Here is a 16,572-nt window from a genome sequence, read left to right as displayed (position 1 = left end):
TGTTGACGTGCTGCTGACAGGTCGGGGGGGAGTCAAGGGGGAGGGAATTATTAATTTTTTTAAAATATATAATTTAGTATTATTATTATTATTGTTATGCGTGTGTGTGTGTTATTATTTCAGTGTCTGTGTTATTATTTCAGACATCAGATATTTATCATATTATATTAATTGTTTTATACAAGTTTTTAGTATTTTAGAAATGTTTGAAGGATTTTTTCACGCCATCTCTGCGCTCATCAGACAGCACCCCAGTGGGGAAACAGTGGTCTAGACCACCCGGGGGTTAGTCCGCAGAAACCAGGACCAGGACCAGGACTAAGCCACAAGCTTCAGCAAGCCTCACAAGCTTCAGCTACACAATAACTCCAAAGTGAAGACATGAAACGATATATGCTGAAACTGCCAGCTCTTCTGAATATACCTAGGTGCATGGCGGCATCTCATTTTCCATTTCCATACTTCCACTGCGATAAGCAAGGAAACAATAATCTTAAAAAATTGCTTTTTGGCAGTCGATGGGGGACCTTTTCACAAGTGCTGGCGTCTGATGTGGCGGATTTCAGAGACACAGCAAAGTGAGCACTCGCTAAGAATCGCTCCATTTCAAAAACGTAACATCGTGCCATCCATCACATCCTTACCCCTGTAGTGCTGTCAAATGACCCCGTTCCTCAGTTTCTCCTTATTAATATCCGTTTACAAGGTGAACAGCAAGACAGCGTATAGAAGGCGTGATCTATTGCCATCTTTTTCCTCTATATAACCCTCACACTGCAGGAAAGGTATGGTTTTCTCACTGTATGGCCAGAGGCTGTTCTATCCTGCTGATGCAGAACCTGCTGGAAAGCCTGTGTATCTGTTTCAGTATCAACACCACACAACACACCTTCATCCTTCCACACACTCTGACCCAACTTGCAACGAGGTGACAGCTTGCGAGCTCGGAAGCAACACGTATGGAGCAACTGCTCCTCTGATAGTGCTGCTTCAAAGTCAGGCATCCCAGCATTCCTCTACTACAAGGAAAAAAAAAAAAAGAGAAGAAGAAGGCAGTGCTTGAAAGGTGGCTGTGATTCATGGCCCAGAATGCCTTTAAATACACACATGGAGACGCACACACAAATCAACACAGTCGCCGGCAGTTCCTCGCTCGTCCTCGTTCTCACTCAGCTGTACGTGTGGGCAGGTGATAAATTGCTCTCTTAAAAGCCACAGGGCAAATCAACTATGTACTCATGCCTGTGAGCGTTTCTCCTTTTATTTTAAAGAACATTATAACTGACATATGCCTCCGGACTGTGAAGGTCAAACAACAGTAAAACACACACACACACACACACACACACAGAGGTAGCTGTGAAAATCCAGAATCCCTCCTTCTGTTCAGAAAGAGGTGTAGCTGAGGTAAAATACCACACAGATGAAGGCCAGTTTGAAAGGTGCGCATATGGTGCATGATATGTGCACCTTTGATCCTTTTGACCATATGATCCTTGTCAAGGTGTCATCTAAGGAGGACCTGGCCTTCTCAAATTCAACCCCAGAGTCAAGGACATGCAGGGCTTCACGCATTGCCGTGCCACCTCGCTCTATCAGCGCTAACCTTTCCGGTACGTCACACTTAGCCATGACGTGGTAATATAAAAGAGAACAGAGGAGCACTTCTCACACCTGCACGAGTGTGTGCTGATTTATGAAGCCTCTCTCGATGGGGGACAAGGCTCTAAAAACCCCACAGCACTCACAACCTCTGTTAGCTACGCTACGAGGGCTCGCCGAAGTTCAAAGAGACCAGTAGGAAAAACGACTGAATGATGTTAAGAAGGTTTTTTTTTTTCCCCTAAAGTAAAGTGTGCCACAATCTAAGATTTCGGTGGTCCGAGCTTCAGTAAAATTTCCTACCCAGGCAAGCAACTATAAAAAACAAAAACAAAAGAGCCTCCATCACAAGAGGCTTCCCCATGACCCTGAGAAGGATAAAGCAATACTGAAAATGGATGGATGGATGGAGAGAGTAGTTCTTGGCTGTAAATAAGACACAGTGGTTTGAAGTGGTAGTTTGTTTGTAGTGGTGTCTCACGTTGCCACTTTTGACTAAAGACATGGACTGTGAACAGATGAGACATTTGTTTTGAACACAAAGACTAGAATAAATGTATGCTTCTCTGTCTAATCAATTCACGAATCACAACGGGACTAAAAATGAAACATCTATGAAAGTCTATGAAAACGCTTTTCTCGATGAGCTGCCTTCGAGTAAATCATTTACAGAAACGTATATGATTGCAAGATACATTGCAAGACGGCTGCAAGTGAGGCTCTGCTACAGAACTCACACTGGTTCGTGCTTAAAAACCGAGCGTCACTCGACTACGGTCATTTTTCCCTCCAAACCTCTCCGCTACAGCGTTTTCGAGCGCTCAGTTTGACAATGGTGGCTTCGTATCCAGATCGTGGACAAACCCTCCTCCATCATGTTCCCAGAAAATATTCGATTTTACTTCTCATTACAAAACCTGTAACCATAACGATCACTGATAAACAAAGTCAAAAGGAAAAGAGTGGATTATTATTCAGATGTGGTATCATGGCATGATGGTATTTGGAAAAGCAATGATAATAAAGAGTTAAATGAAACAAATAGTGAAACATAAACAGAAAAAGCCCTCGACATGAAGCGCTTGAATGCCTTTTCAATGAGCTATGCATGACTACTTGAACTTCAAAACTATCTCTAATTTTGGTAGCTTAATAGACAAAGCTGGATCAGTGTGGTAAGTAAATTGCTCATGTTTTATAAAGCTCACACACACACACAAAAAATAAAAAATAAAATGAGCTTAAAAGCCAATCCAAACCTAGATTAAAAGGTTCATTAAATGCAAAAATTGCTCGGGGAATACCGACATCTGTTTCAGGCTGACAGGGCCTAGTCCAAGGTTATCTTGTGCAAACAACAATTTATTACCATGAAACCAGTTAAGTCTCCACAGAACACAACTCTCAGAAGGCAAGACGTTCTCAGGGAAAGCAACACAGCCAAGTGACATTTGTTACTGCTGAAACCCACAACCTTGGAAGCGCTTTGATTTAGCTGGTCCTGGGGTTTATTTTAACAACCTCCCAGCAGCAGGTTTGTAGCATCTTTCATTGCCAACATCAAATGCAATTTCCTGGAAGAGATAATACATGACAACCCAGGGCAAGTTTGTTATTTTTAAAAGGCCTGCTTTCCCATGGCTTTGCTCCCTTACCTTTAGGATGCCCAGGATCTGTGAACTCGTACTTCCCCATGCCCACTGTACGTAGCATCTGCAGCCCATTTAGGCCCTCCTGATTGGCTGAGGCGGGCGAAGGCTGCCCGTTGGTCAGTGGCAGTGCGGCAGAAGGCAGAGCAGGCAGCTGCATGAGTGGGTGAGTCAGGTGCCCGTTGCCCACTACGCTGTGTCCTCCAGCTGGCATAGGCGAAGGGGTGATGGGTGGCTGGTAAGGCGACTGGTTCTGCAGGCTGAGCACGAGGCTGCCTGGCGGCTGAGACGAGTGCGGAGGAACCTGGAAGTGTGCACTCATGAGCGGGTGGTGCGGGGGAACTGGGGTCTGGATGGCAGGGGTTACGCCAATGACGGGCGACTGGACAGAAGCTCCCTGGCTGTAGGCAGGAGGCTGAGGCAGCGTGTATGAGTGAGCTAAGAGACCCGGCTGACTCACTGCAACCACCGGAGGAACCCATGGAGGCCCTGATGAAGGAGGAAATAAACGCCACGGGAGAGGATTACTTACAGGTTACATATCATGCTTTTTCACAACCATCTTAATCTATTTCAGATTTAAAAGTCATTGTTTTAAGTTTTAACAATTATGCTCAGCTAATTGAATCATACTATATTTTACGTTAACATGTATTTAGACTTCATTATTTATTTATTTATTTATTTATTATTTATAGTACTACTGTAGTAGTAGCAGCAGTATTAGAGATATTATTATCATTACTATTACTATTATTATTATTATTACTATTAGTAGTAGTAGTAGTAGATATAGTAGTGTAGTAGTAGTGGCAGTAATAGAGATATTATTATTATTATTATTATTATTAGTAGTAGTAGTAGTAGTAGTAGTAGTAGTAGTAATAGTAGTAGTAGTAGTAACAGTAGTAGATATAGCAGTGCAGTAGTAGGGGCAGTATTAGAGATATTATTATTATTATTAATAGTAGTAGTAGTAACAGTAGTATATATAGTAGTGTAGTAGTAGTGGCAGTAATAGAGATATTATTATTAGTAGAAGTAGTAGTAGATATAGTAATGTAGTAGTAGCAGCAGTATTAGAGATATTATTATTATTATTATTATTATTATTATTAATAGTAGTAGTAGTAGTAGTAGTAGGGGCTGTATTAGAGATATTATTATTATTATTATTAATAATAATAATAATAATAATAATAATAATAATAATAGTAGTAGTAGTAGTACTAGTAGTAACAGTAGTAGATATAATAGTGTAGTAGCAGCAGTATTAGAGATATTATTGTTATTATTAATAGTAGTAGTAGTAACAGTAGTAGATATAGTAGTGCAGTAGTAGGGGCAGTATTAGAGATATTATTATTATTATTATTATTATTATTATTAGTAGTAGTAGTAACAGTAGTAGATATAGTAGTGTAGTAGTAGCGGCAATATTAGAGATATTATTATTATTATTATTAATAGTAGTAGTAGTAACACTAGTATATATAGTAGTGTAGTAGTAGTGGCAGTAATAGAGATATTATTATTATTATTATTATTATTATTATTATTATTAATAGTGGTAGTAGTAGTAGTAGTAGTAGTAGTGGCAGTATTAGAGATATTATTGTTATTATTAAATGTAGTAGTAGTAACACTAGTATATATAGTAGTGCAGTAGTAGTGGCAGTAATAGATATATTATTATTATTATTATTATTATTATTAGTAGTAGTAGTAGTAGTAGTAGTAGTAGTAACAGTAGTAGATATAGCAGTGCAGTAGTAGGGGCTGTATTAGAGATATTATTGTTATTATTATTATTATTATTATTATTATTAATAATAATAGTAGTAGTAGTAACAGTAGTAGATATAATAGTGTAGTAGCAGCAGTATTAGAGATATTATTGTTATTATTAATAGTAGTAGTAGTAACACTAGTATATATAGTAGTGCAGTAGTAGTGGCAGTAATAGATATTATTATTATTATTATTATTATTAGTAGTAGTAGTAGTACTAACAGTAGTAGATATAGTAGTGTAGTAGTAACAGCAATATTAGAGATATTATTATTATTATTAATAGTAGTAGTAGTAACACTAGTATATATAGTAGTGTAGTAGTAGTGGCAGTAATAGAGATATTATTATTATTATTATTATTATTATTATTAGTAGTAGTAGTAGTAGTAGTTGTTGTAGTAACAGTAGCAGTGGTAGCACTTGTAGTGAAGTGCTACAATCTACTATGCATTATTTGCTTCAAGTATTATTTTTTGCCAGAGGGAAATCTTGAATGTTAAGACAAAGCAAACGAATGTATATATAGACTGCGCAAAAATAGCACAAGCTCAATGTTTGATGGCATGTGTATGATGCATTTTAGTGAAAAACCTTTTCTCCCCTTAATTTAGTTCTAGCCAATTCCCACCCACCAGTCAGGTCTCCCTTATCATACGACAGCTACCAACCAGGGAGGGTGAAGCCTATTTCATGCTTCCTCTAAGATACGTGAAGCCAGCTAACTGCATCTTTTTTAAAACTTGCTCTGCGTCACAGGGCAGCATAATGGGCATACACTTGGAGAAAAAGCAATATCTGCCCATTTTCCGCATGCATAAGCTTATAGACGCCAACGATTGGCTAGTGTCACTGTGGTTGATGGGGAGAGACAGCATGCCACACCTCCCACCCAGACAGCACAGCTCATTTTAGTCTCTTGGACTGCTGGCCACGGATCGCTGTTATACTGTCAGGATTTGAATTCGCAAGCGAGTAACGTATTTATAACGTCGAACAGAACGTGTTCATTCCAAGGTCTCGACGGTTTGACTGTCGATGACAGTTTGTGTTCATGTCAGTTTGTTGGTTTGTACGTGTCGCGATTAAAAATAACTCATAACACACTGCTCACATGATAAATCATTTTGTAAATCTGGCCTTAAAGAACAACGCGTTTATCTTGCATAAGCATTTTCCCTACGACGCCACGTTCATTTCCGAAGGTCTGAGCCTGACTCTTCCCCAGAGAACTGTATTAACTAATGAATTCACTAATTAATTCATGTATCACTGAATCTCAGCACTATGTATGAATTATATACAGTGTCAGAAAGTTTCCTTCATATCCTGAGATATAAATACTGCGCATAATATGAGCTGATGAGGCCCACTGCAGTCCATTTGTCCTGGGTGCTACAGGTCTGTGGACCAAAACCAGAGAAATGGCTCATGGGAACACATCCACATCAGGCCTGATTCATCTCATGAATATGCAGCCACGCTGGACCTGTGCACTTCCTCCTCTGGAAAAGGAACAGAAATAGCACAGAAGGCCTATGGGGTACTTTATACCAGGAGGGGAGAAAGGAAGATTTTAAAAACATTATTCATGACACTAGCCCTCGTTGCACTGTAGAGTGGATACAGGGAGAGATAGTAATGGGAATAGATGATCTACTGCAGCCTGGGTGAGCATGTTATCTGCATTATTCAGTAAAAATCTTAAGGCTAATCACAACAGAAAGCACACGATGCCTCTTTCCCAAACTGCACCGTGATAAAATATTCAGTTGCGCTGGATGCGTCTCATTTTACGGTAATGTATAAGTTCGATCACCCACCACTTCATTCTTTATCAAAGATATTAAAGCGTCCCTGTACGTCTTGGCACTGTAATTACATTCACAAGCCTGCACTCATTAGCGCTGCCCAACATGCTCATATTCTTGCAGTCTTCACCTGCAAAGTTAATGAAAGGTTTTTTAGAAAGGAAAAGTGATTGTATTAACATGAAATGGATCCTGGGCTTGATTGCTCTCGGTCTCCTGGAATTAAAATACGTTATGATGAAATATCAGTCGTTTCATACATGATTCTTTGCCCTTTTAAAGTCTATTTAAATGTATCTAATTGAAATCCAAGAACGTACATTAAAAAAAAAAAAAAAAAAAAAAAGTCGGAAGAAAAGTTTAAGGGAAAAAGAACTTCCTGAGCATTTATTTTTGGCCAGTTCATTAATTCCAGCTGAGCTGTTCGCAGGATCTACGTGTTTCACGTCAATTACGTGGAGCTGGTTTCAGAGCTAATGGAGCTCAGGCAGGGTGCTGGAAGTGTGAGAGGCACCTAATGCGAACACTGCCTCCCTCTGGGGGTCCCTCAATCACACCATGGCATGAGGGGGGTCACGGACAGAGAGGGCCGGTCACCATGTCCAATCACCAAGGTTAAAAATAACGACTCTCTCCACAGGCAGGTTTGCCCAGCCGGAGAAACACGTCGTCCTCATTAAAGCCTTGTTTGAATTAGTTTGGGTCTACGCCGTCTGAATGATAACTGACTCTTTTCAATTTTTTATTATTGTCCTTTACTGTGTAAAATATAACGCTTCAGCTGTGCTAATATCACATCAGCGTTACACGCGTCCCAGTTTGGTTACTCACTTGTAGAGTTAAAGTCCTCTTTCGCCGCCTTGTGAATGATTTAGCATGCTAACATTAGAAGGCTGCCAGAGTAATGGGAGAAAATTGGCAGCTCTAAAGCGGTGCGAGTTCATTTCTGCAGGAGGATGTCAGAAACATTCAAGGCTTAACCCCTTATACACTCCTTATACATGACACACTTATTTTTACATCTGGTCAGCGTGTGCACATAGAATCAGATAGCCATCGACTGCAATTGACTATATTGTCATGTATAATGATAATAAAGCTGATCGGACTATTTCAACAGGATCATATCCATGGTTTACTACTTTTTAGCAGATACGTGTTGCAAAATTTTGAACTTTGCTTTCAAGTGGCATTCAGGACTGACATACAGAAAGCTGAAAGAGGGCAGCATACCCGCGGTGTCGTTCTCTCGGTGCTGTTTGACTGGAGGCTCGTCCGTGTCCCATGGCGTGGACTGGTTGATGGGTGTTTGGCCCCACCTCAACCCTGGAGCCAGGAGCAGTGCAGGAGTCTGATTCTCACCAGGGGAAAGGCCTGCAGGCTAGAGAAATCAACACAGAGCAAACGTCTTAGCCAGACCAATAACAGACTCAGAAGCAGCACACTGAGTCTTTGATTTGAAACCCCATAAAGGACAAAACCTCCTCATGCATCTGGCTACACAAGTCCTAGATAAAAGAAACACGTTCTTTGCAGGAATAATGAGGAATTTTGTGTGCCATTTAAACAAAATAAAAAGAAAAGGAAACAAAAGGAGACACACAGGCGTGTTTATGCTTTCTCAGTTTATTATTGGATGCGTTGCCTGAGTGTAATCCTTAGTAACGTCCATATCAACTATATTTAATTCCAGAAATTAAAGGGCCAGTACATAATTATAGGGGATTTACATATTTGGAGACGCCCGCGACAGAAATATGTTATTACAGTCAACAAACAGAACAGCATTTCATTTCAACAGTTATGCTCAGATTAACAGGACCCGAGTGAATTATTTGGAGATCATTTTTGTCTATGTTGACTTTTTTTTATGTATTAAATCAAATGGAGTGCAATGACATGTTCTCATATACAGAATTGTATAGGAATTTATGAGAAAACACAATCAAAATCTTCTAGTAGTCCTACTGCTCTGTTTCTCATTTATTTATCTCATTTATAAGATTCTTAACCAAGCTGTTTTCCAATTTATTTCTATTTCCCGTGGGCTCTTAAGTATTTAATGGGTTAATTCTTTATTTTAAGCATTTTTTAAAAAAAAAAAAAAAAAAGAAAGAAAGAAAGAAAAATAAAGGAATTCTCTTCTAATCTCAACTTTAAGGCGATTGTGTTGTAAATTGTTTTCCATGAATGGGTTTTTAACATCTTATCTGCTCAGATGTTAAATATTTTTGTCTCTGTTGTATTTCGTGTAAGCTAAAATAATCTTAAATGCACATATATTCTCTCTCTCTCTCACACAAACACACACACAGGTCCGTTTAATTGGAACGCCTGTACTCTTGCTCATTCATGCAATTATCGGCCCATTATCAGGCAATCATAAGGGGCAGCAGTACAAAATGCATAAAATCACACCGGTCAAAAGCTTCAGGTCAGTTAACATTCACATCAAACCTCAGAGTGGGGAAAATATGATCTCACTGACATTGACCATGGCCAAAAGAGCTGTTTGAGTATTTCAGAAACTGCTGATCTCCTGGAATGTTCACACACAGCAGTCTCTAGTGTTTACACAGTATGGTGTGAAAAATAAGTAAAATCCAGTGAGCAGCATGAGACGCTTTGCCGATGAGAGAAGCCAGAGGAGAATGGCCCGGCTGCTTCGACATGTCAGAACGTCCACATTGACTCATATAACCGCTCTTCAGAGCTGTGGTGAGCAGAAAAGCATCTCAGCATACGCAACATGCTGAACCTTGAGGGGGCTGGACTACAACAGCAGAAGACCACATTGCGTTCCACTCCACACCAAGAACAGGCGTCTGAGATTACAGACTCAACCAAAACGGGACAGTTGAAGACTGGAAAAAAAAAAAAAACCCAACATTGCCTGGGATTTTTCCAGTTTTCAGCTATAAACTAATCATGTGTTGACTAGGTATCTGTGCAGGACGGTTGTTAAACCTTAATTGACTACACCTCATTTATGTCTCAAACCCTGGTGTGTATATTCTACCTGCCCACTCAGGGGGCAACACTAACTCGGATCAATACAACTGTGCTGCAGCATTCAATCAGTGGAACTTTATAGGAGTTATGCGAGATCACTAATAAATTATGCATGGACAGCGAATTTGACAGAAAGCCAGTATAAATAAGAAAGTACGATTTAGCTCAGGCGCTTTCATAGCAGGCTATGCTCTGAATTTAGAGTACTGTTAAAAACTGTAATAAGGATTAAATACCTAAGATGATCATCAAACAGTGTCCTTTTTCTCTGCTGTTAAATTCTTTTTATGGGTCACATTTAACTATCTTAGAGCCCCATTTGTTCCAGTTCATTCACTCGCTCACACCAGAGCTGAAACAAAGCACGGCGTGGAACTGACTTTATTCTGTAATAAAGACACCTCCTCAAGTTCATCCAACTACCCAACTACTTAAGACAATGTAACGTTGACAAGTCCGATGTAATCGCTTAAAATGGAGAATTACATTAAAAATGACCACTGAGACAGTTTGGGAAGTTTGCCTTCTTAAACTGAGACTTGATGGTGAAGTGAAAGTGACAGACTAGTGAACCCTATGTTACACAGGCAAGATTAAGAATGAGCATTAACCCTGATTCACAAGCTAACCCTGCACTGCACCCAGAGTTAATGGAAAAGACTCAGTCATCAACCCTTTGCTCTCGTCTGGAACCTTCCCTCCATTCCATTATCCCTCCTGACCCAGAGACAGCTCCATCGGTTCATCTGTCAATGCTTTTAAACAGCGAATTTTGTTTCGCTATGCCGAACGTTGCAAATGGAAACATAATGTAATTGTTGACGTGATAAATTGTATGGGGATTATTTCGAGCATTTTTAATTGATTAAAAAAAAAAAACAACAACTGACAAAACACTAAACGATCGCGTCGAGCAAAACCTGAATTCAGGACATGACATTAAATATGATCGCTTGTTCGAAAAGCTCCTAAGACCTAATCGGTCGGAGAATCGTCCGAGAACCTGTTACTTCCTCGTTCATCTTAGAAATTGAATGGGTCACGGTCCTAAATTCCGTCCTACTTTACAGATCTTGACCCACTTGACAAACAGAATGAATGATCATTCATTCTCTCCACGTCCTTGGAGAGTAGAATTGTTTTCCTGCAATTCTACGTGGGGCCACACTGATCTATATTAAATATTGAAAGACCACAGCCTTATTCAAGGAACAGCATGCTCCCCTAGACATGCATGGCCCAATAATTCTCTGCTCTGAGCCCTGTCTCATAGCTTTCTATCTTCCCGGCTGCTTATCCCTGGCATCTTTTTTTCCTCTAATCCTCATGATAATGCAACGTTTAAATCTCCAGCGACAATATTCTTCTGTGTTCCTCGTGTGCAGTTGTCATTACAGAAATTGAGCTTTGCTTACTATAAACACAATTTTACCTTTCTAAACATATTCTACAGTTGGCAGTTGACGTACAGGACAAAAACGCATATTAGACTGTTAGGTGTGCCTCTTGACATGAGCGATGCTGTTGACAGGAACATGGCAAGACTTAGGTCTAGCCAAGCGTTGCCCGTTTTCTCAGTTTTTAATTCATCGTCGCTCTTACCAGACCCTGTTTCCCTTGTGACCCATTATCGCGGTGTGGCAGATGGCTTTCCTCTGACTCAACAGAAAACAGGCTGGAATTGTATGCATGTGCGCGTGCGTGTTTGCGAGATACAGGAAGAGTAAACCAGGCAGCTAAGACAAACATTCCTCTCAAGCTTCTCAGTACAATGAATTTTGATGTTTATAGCTGGCATTGGTCTGGAATTCCCCCAGTGAAAACTCGTTTTTTTTTGTTGTTATTGTTTTTTTTTTTTTAACAGACAGCTCTGCCTTTTCTGTCTCACAGGGAGATGGTTCAAAGTTGTTGAGGGAAAAAAAAAATAGGCAAACGCACAACAAAGCGTAAGCACACAAAGCCACACTTATAGACAAGAAATTTAGAAATGTACATTCATTTGCACCTGAGGGATGAGGAAAGAGCCATGGGTCTTTGTGCCACATCACAGCCTATTAGATCTCTGTAAATGTCAGTGCATTTATGCCCGAGAATGATCAATTCACCCATTTCTGGACTCGAAGACTCGTCATATTCTCTAGACCTTTCAGACATATGTGCGTGAGATACTTTTCTCTGTCACGTGAAGCCAGGCTCGTCAAAAAATTGTTCCCCAATGGTACCTTATCTGAGAGTGGCCTCAGCTAGCTGTAGTGCTGAAGTGCTGAACCATCACCATGGTTACACAATTCCCCTCCAGCATGAGTCGTCAGATGAATATACGCGGCAGATCTTAGTCCATACTGTGTCCCACATGCAGCATTTCGGCGAACAAGGCTTGCAATGGGGGCATAAGACACATCAGCACTGTCTGACATTTTATTGCATTAATTGCGCAATGCATTAGGTGACTGTTGCGTAGCAGTGTGGGCACTGTACATGCTGACGGGACTAGAAGAAACGTTGCTGATGGAGCAGCGTAGAGGCACTAAATATCATTGTGGAATGATCTCAGCATGCCAAAGAGACCACGGCGAGAGCGCAAGAGTCAAGAGCTATTTGTCTGTATGAGCCAGATGCGTGTTCGTCAGGAGGCGCGGTGCAAATCCCAACTTGACACGGCTGCAAAACACGTCGCGGTGTGTCTGAAATGAACATTTAGCTTACTTAGGCTGTAGTACATCACTGCGTCTGCGACCTCCCATTACTTGCACTCTGCCAAAAACGTAAACTGCCGTTTAAAATCCACTGTGAAATGTCAACCAAAGAGCTGTCAGAACGCTCGGTTCAGAAACAAAGAGAAACTTCTTATGGTAATACTTTACAACAACAGTATGTGAATAATCATGCGTTTAATTAATTTACTTATCATTTAAGTAAAATGAAAAATAATTAGGGCTGCAACTAATGATTAGTTTCATAATCGATTAGTTGGCCGATTATTATTATTATTATTATTATTATCATTATTATTATTATTATTTCGATTAATCGGATGGGCGGGGCAAACTTTCAGTACCTTTTTTTTGTTTGTTTATTTAAAATATAATCCACAAACTGAGTGTTACAAATATAAACTTCAGACTAAAACTTTACACAACTGTCCAATTATATAAGACTGAAAAGAACCCAATACACACAGACACACACCAGAATATATATTATTCATTTAAGACTGTAGTTTCATTCAGTGCTTTTTGTGCATCCGTAAAAATAATGCAGAAATACTTATATATACACTACAAACTAATATATAAGTTTATATTATATAATAGTATTTATGCATTACTTTTTATAAAAGGTAATGCTGACAAACAGTAAACTGAAGAAAGTCATTGTCGGTGACTCGGGGTATCTGCTAAAGCTAGCGGCGTCGCATTACGTGCGTGTGACGTCATGCGCCGTCGACTAGGAAACGGTTTATACTTCCGGTTAGTAAAAACCCGCTAGTGTTCCATTTGAGACGGTGTTACCTTTCTAAAATTCATACACTAGACGGTAGAGTACACAGTGCATAGTGTAAGTGTACAGTACATCACTTGGGACACAACTTTAGTATTTACTCTCCAAGGCGTGTTTTTCGGAACGGAAGTAATGTAGTGAGTAAACATGCCCCGTGCAGACCAACTAATCGATAATGAGATTCGTTGACAACGATTTTCATACTCGATTATTATCGATAAATCAATCATGCTCTATAAGAAATAAATATGAAGTAAACAGGCACCATTTCAAATTGTTTATATAAGTTGCCATATGCATCTGTGTACACAAACATCATTGGATGGCGCTGGATTACTTATCGAATGTAGAAAGACGCGTTAATAATAAACACCAATAATTTCATCTCGACGCCATCCAATGATGTTTGTTTATACAGCTGCATAGGCCAAATTATATAAAGAATTTGAAATGATGCATGTTTAATTCATTCATATTATTTCTTCTAGAGCATGTTTGATTTATTTTACCCCTACGTGTTCATTTATACATTAATTAACAAACCAGAACTAACACGGTCATGCTAAGGCGCTCGATATTCACACATGAATTCATAAGACTCGCGTCGTACTTAAGGTTAGCTCTTCATTAGTTTGTGATTAGCACATGCCTTAACTCATCATCAGTTCATATATAGGTAAGTGTTTATTCAGGTATTAGTGCATGATTATTCATGTACTGTTATTGCAAAGTATTACCGTTCTTATTAAATGAAAACTTTCACGCCACAACTAGTGAAGGGAATTAATACATCTAAAATGCTATTTCATTACTAATTGGTTTTAATGAAAAGGCTGCTGTGTAGAAAATAAGCTAGTTTGTATAAAAGCGTGCAATTAAATCGTAATCAGTTGTTGTAGTCCGCAGCTTCTACAGCGCTCGGAGAATTGGTAGGATCACAAAAGTCCTGTTTAATGTGTTGATTTCTTTTCTATTGTGAGGAAAATTGATGAAGGTTTTCCGGATGTATGCGCTCTGTCCAGGGTTGCCAGATCTATGTGACGAAAGAATCCCAATTAACAAGCAGTATTAAATGCCGTTTTCATAAAATAAATAGCTCTTTTCACCGAGATTATTTAAAAGGCGATATTATGAATTTTGTTAGACATAATTTTTTTTTTTTTTCTTTTCCAAAAGTAGCCCAAGCTCAGAGGAACATCCATTTTGCTAATGTAACCTGCTTTTGAGAGCCAGGCAAAATCATGCAAAACGGGTCACTGCAAATTGAAGTTTAGTACTTTGAATGAAGTCGGTAATCATCCTTACTTTCCATTTCTTTACCCTGTAATTGCACCAATGCCCCAGTTTTTATGCGCTTCTCCCTCAAATGAATAAGTATGTGGACAAGAAGTGCACTTTGCATGTTTGCAGCATGCACGGTGCTTGAATTGCGCATTTAGGCTTTTACAGCTTTTAACGTGCTAGAGTTTTTGCCCAGAACGCTGCATAATTATGCCTAAAAAGGCGTACAAAGCTTATACATCAGGCCCGGTGTGTTCGTTTTTTTTCACTGTGCAAAGCGCTGAGCAATTGTGCTGCGCAGACCTGACCGTCATACACTGATAGATAACAATTACCAAACACAGACAACACAATGCAGATTAACTACACTACAGTCAATATCTCGAGTTCAGAAACAATACCAAACAATAATCTGCACTTATTGTGACGTGAAAGAGAAACCAAGCAAGCAGTATGTTTAAATAGTGAATGCAGCTTTTCTCCTGGATCTGATTGAAGTCAGTTCCTGTTTCCTGGCCTGGTGTGACTGGATATGCTTGTGCTCATGCCAGGTGATATGGAGGATAAGATCAAGGAAAAGTACTGAACACGTAGACTGTCTAGTACAAATCCTCTGTGGACATGTTGAGTCCAGTGGAACTGTAGAGATGATCCTACAGAGCAGAAGTAGCTCTCTCCTGCCCTCATCTTTACAGACCATACTAGCCGTGCCAGACAGCACATCAAAAGGACGGGGGGGGGGGCACAAGACACAAGACACTGGCCCTCTGTTCCACACGAGCCGCAGTGAACAAAGCCTCCATTGTACCAGGAGCACACTGAGAAGGGCTATTTTGGGGAGACTGCTGTGTCTGCGTGTTTTTAGCTGAGGCATTGTGGTGCTATTTTAAAGACGCTGGATGTTTTAAAGATGTGCATTTCATTATGTCATGAGTAGTCTCTGGTGATCTATATTCTCTCTATATAGCTACTGTATATGTGTATGTATATATACATAGATAGAAAGATATAGAGAGATACAGATATTACACAACTGAACAGAGAGTCAGCTGGATGTCTGCTGTAACACTGGAGGCACGCTCACTCTATATATATCCCAGTCTGTATCTTTCACTCAATCCTAGCATATCTGACTCCTCCATCCCTGGGAGCGTGACTGCACTTTAGATGAGAAAGGAAAAGAAATAGATGACTAGAACCCCTGAAATGCGTGCAGAGGCTTCATTAGCACAGCGGGCCAGTTAGGGCTGGGAATGCCAGACACCATCGTGTCCTGTTAGCATTCATATGCTCTTCCAAAGCACAATCTTTTGGAATTATCAGAGAAAGGAAGGACGTGAGAGATTGGGCTGGGAAGACGGAATGGGAGAGTGTGTCTGGATGTGTACTTGAGCGAGAGAAGGGGTAGGTTTGGGGGCAGAGTACGTGAAGGGTTCACGGGCATGCCGGAAAGAGGTTGCCGGGGTCATAAACAGTGCAGTAATTAAACGTTAATCTCTCTCATCTTTACCTGCATATAAAAGCTGCCAGACTACCACTGCTTCCAAATATTATCAGAACAATAGGCTCTCTAGAGCAGGCTGAAGTGAACGGCTTAAGAAAGTTTCCTATTGGGAGCAATAGCAGGCCCTTTGTGCCAAATATATACACGATTTACCGCACAGAACAAGGAAAAAAAAAAAAAAAATTGTGAAAGAATACAGAACAATGTGATGGGCTACACAGACAGATGCTCTAAATTTACAGCCGACAAATGTCAGTATCAGTTCTGCCCAATTTTCAAAATCCTTTTTAAAGCATTATCGTTAAGGAACACCGTGGGAGCTGCTGAAAACTGATGCAACCAGAACAAACCTCTCTGCAAACCAGGCAGCGTGAAGAGCCAGGTTGTGGATTAACCAAGAAGTGGAATTGGCCAGTTCATC

The 16,572-nt window shown here is 40.0% G+C and overlaps 1 protein-coding gene across 1 annotated transcript in view; it reads right to left on the bottom strand.

Moving 5' to 3' along the window:
- The window catches only part of LOC108258179 (kelch-like protein 29), a 208,531-nt gene that overhangs the window by 75,797 nt on the left and 116,162 nt on the right, over window positions 1-16,572 (bottom strand). The window contains exons 4-5 of the mRNA XM_047150815.2: window positions 8,087-8,234; window positions 3,258-3,740 (exon numbers count right to left, since the gene is read on the bottom strand). Coding sequence (XP_047006771.1) covers window positions 3,258-3,740; window positions 8,087-8,234 — 631 coding nt within the window. The remainder of the gene's footprint in view (window positions 1-3,257; window positions 3,741-8,086; window positions 8,235-16,572) is intronic.

Source organism: Ictalurus punctatus, chromosome 25, assembly GCF_001660625.3.
Source record: "Ictalurus punctatus breed USDA103 chromosome 25, Coco_2.0, whole genome shotgun sequence".
NCBI lineage: Eukaryota > Metazoa > Chordata > Actinopteri > Siluriformes > Ictaluridae > Ictalurus > Ictalurus punctatus.
The sequence above is the reverse complement of the archived record's forward strand: the minus strand, read 5'-3'. Positions and strand labels throughout refer to the sequence as shown.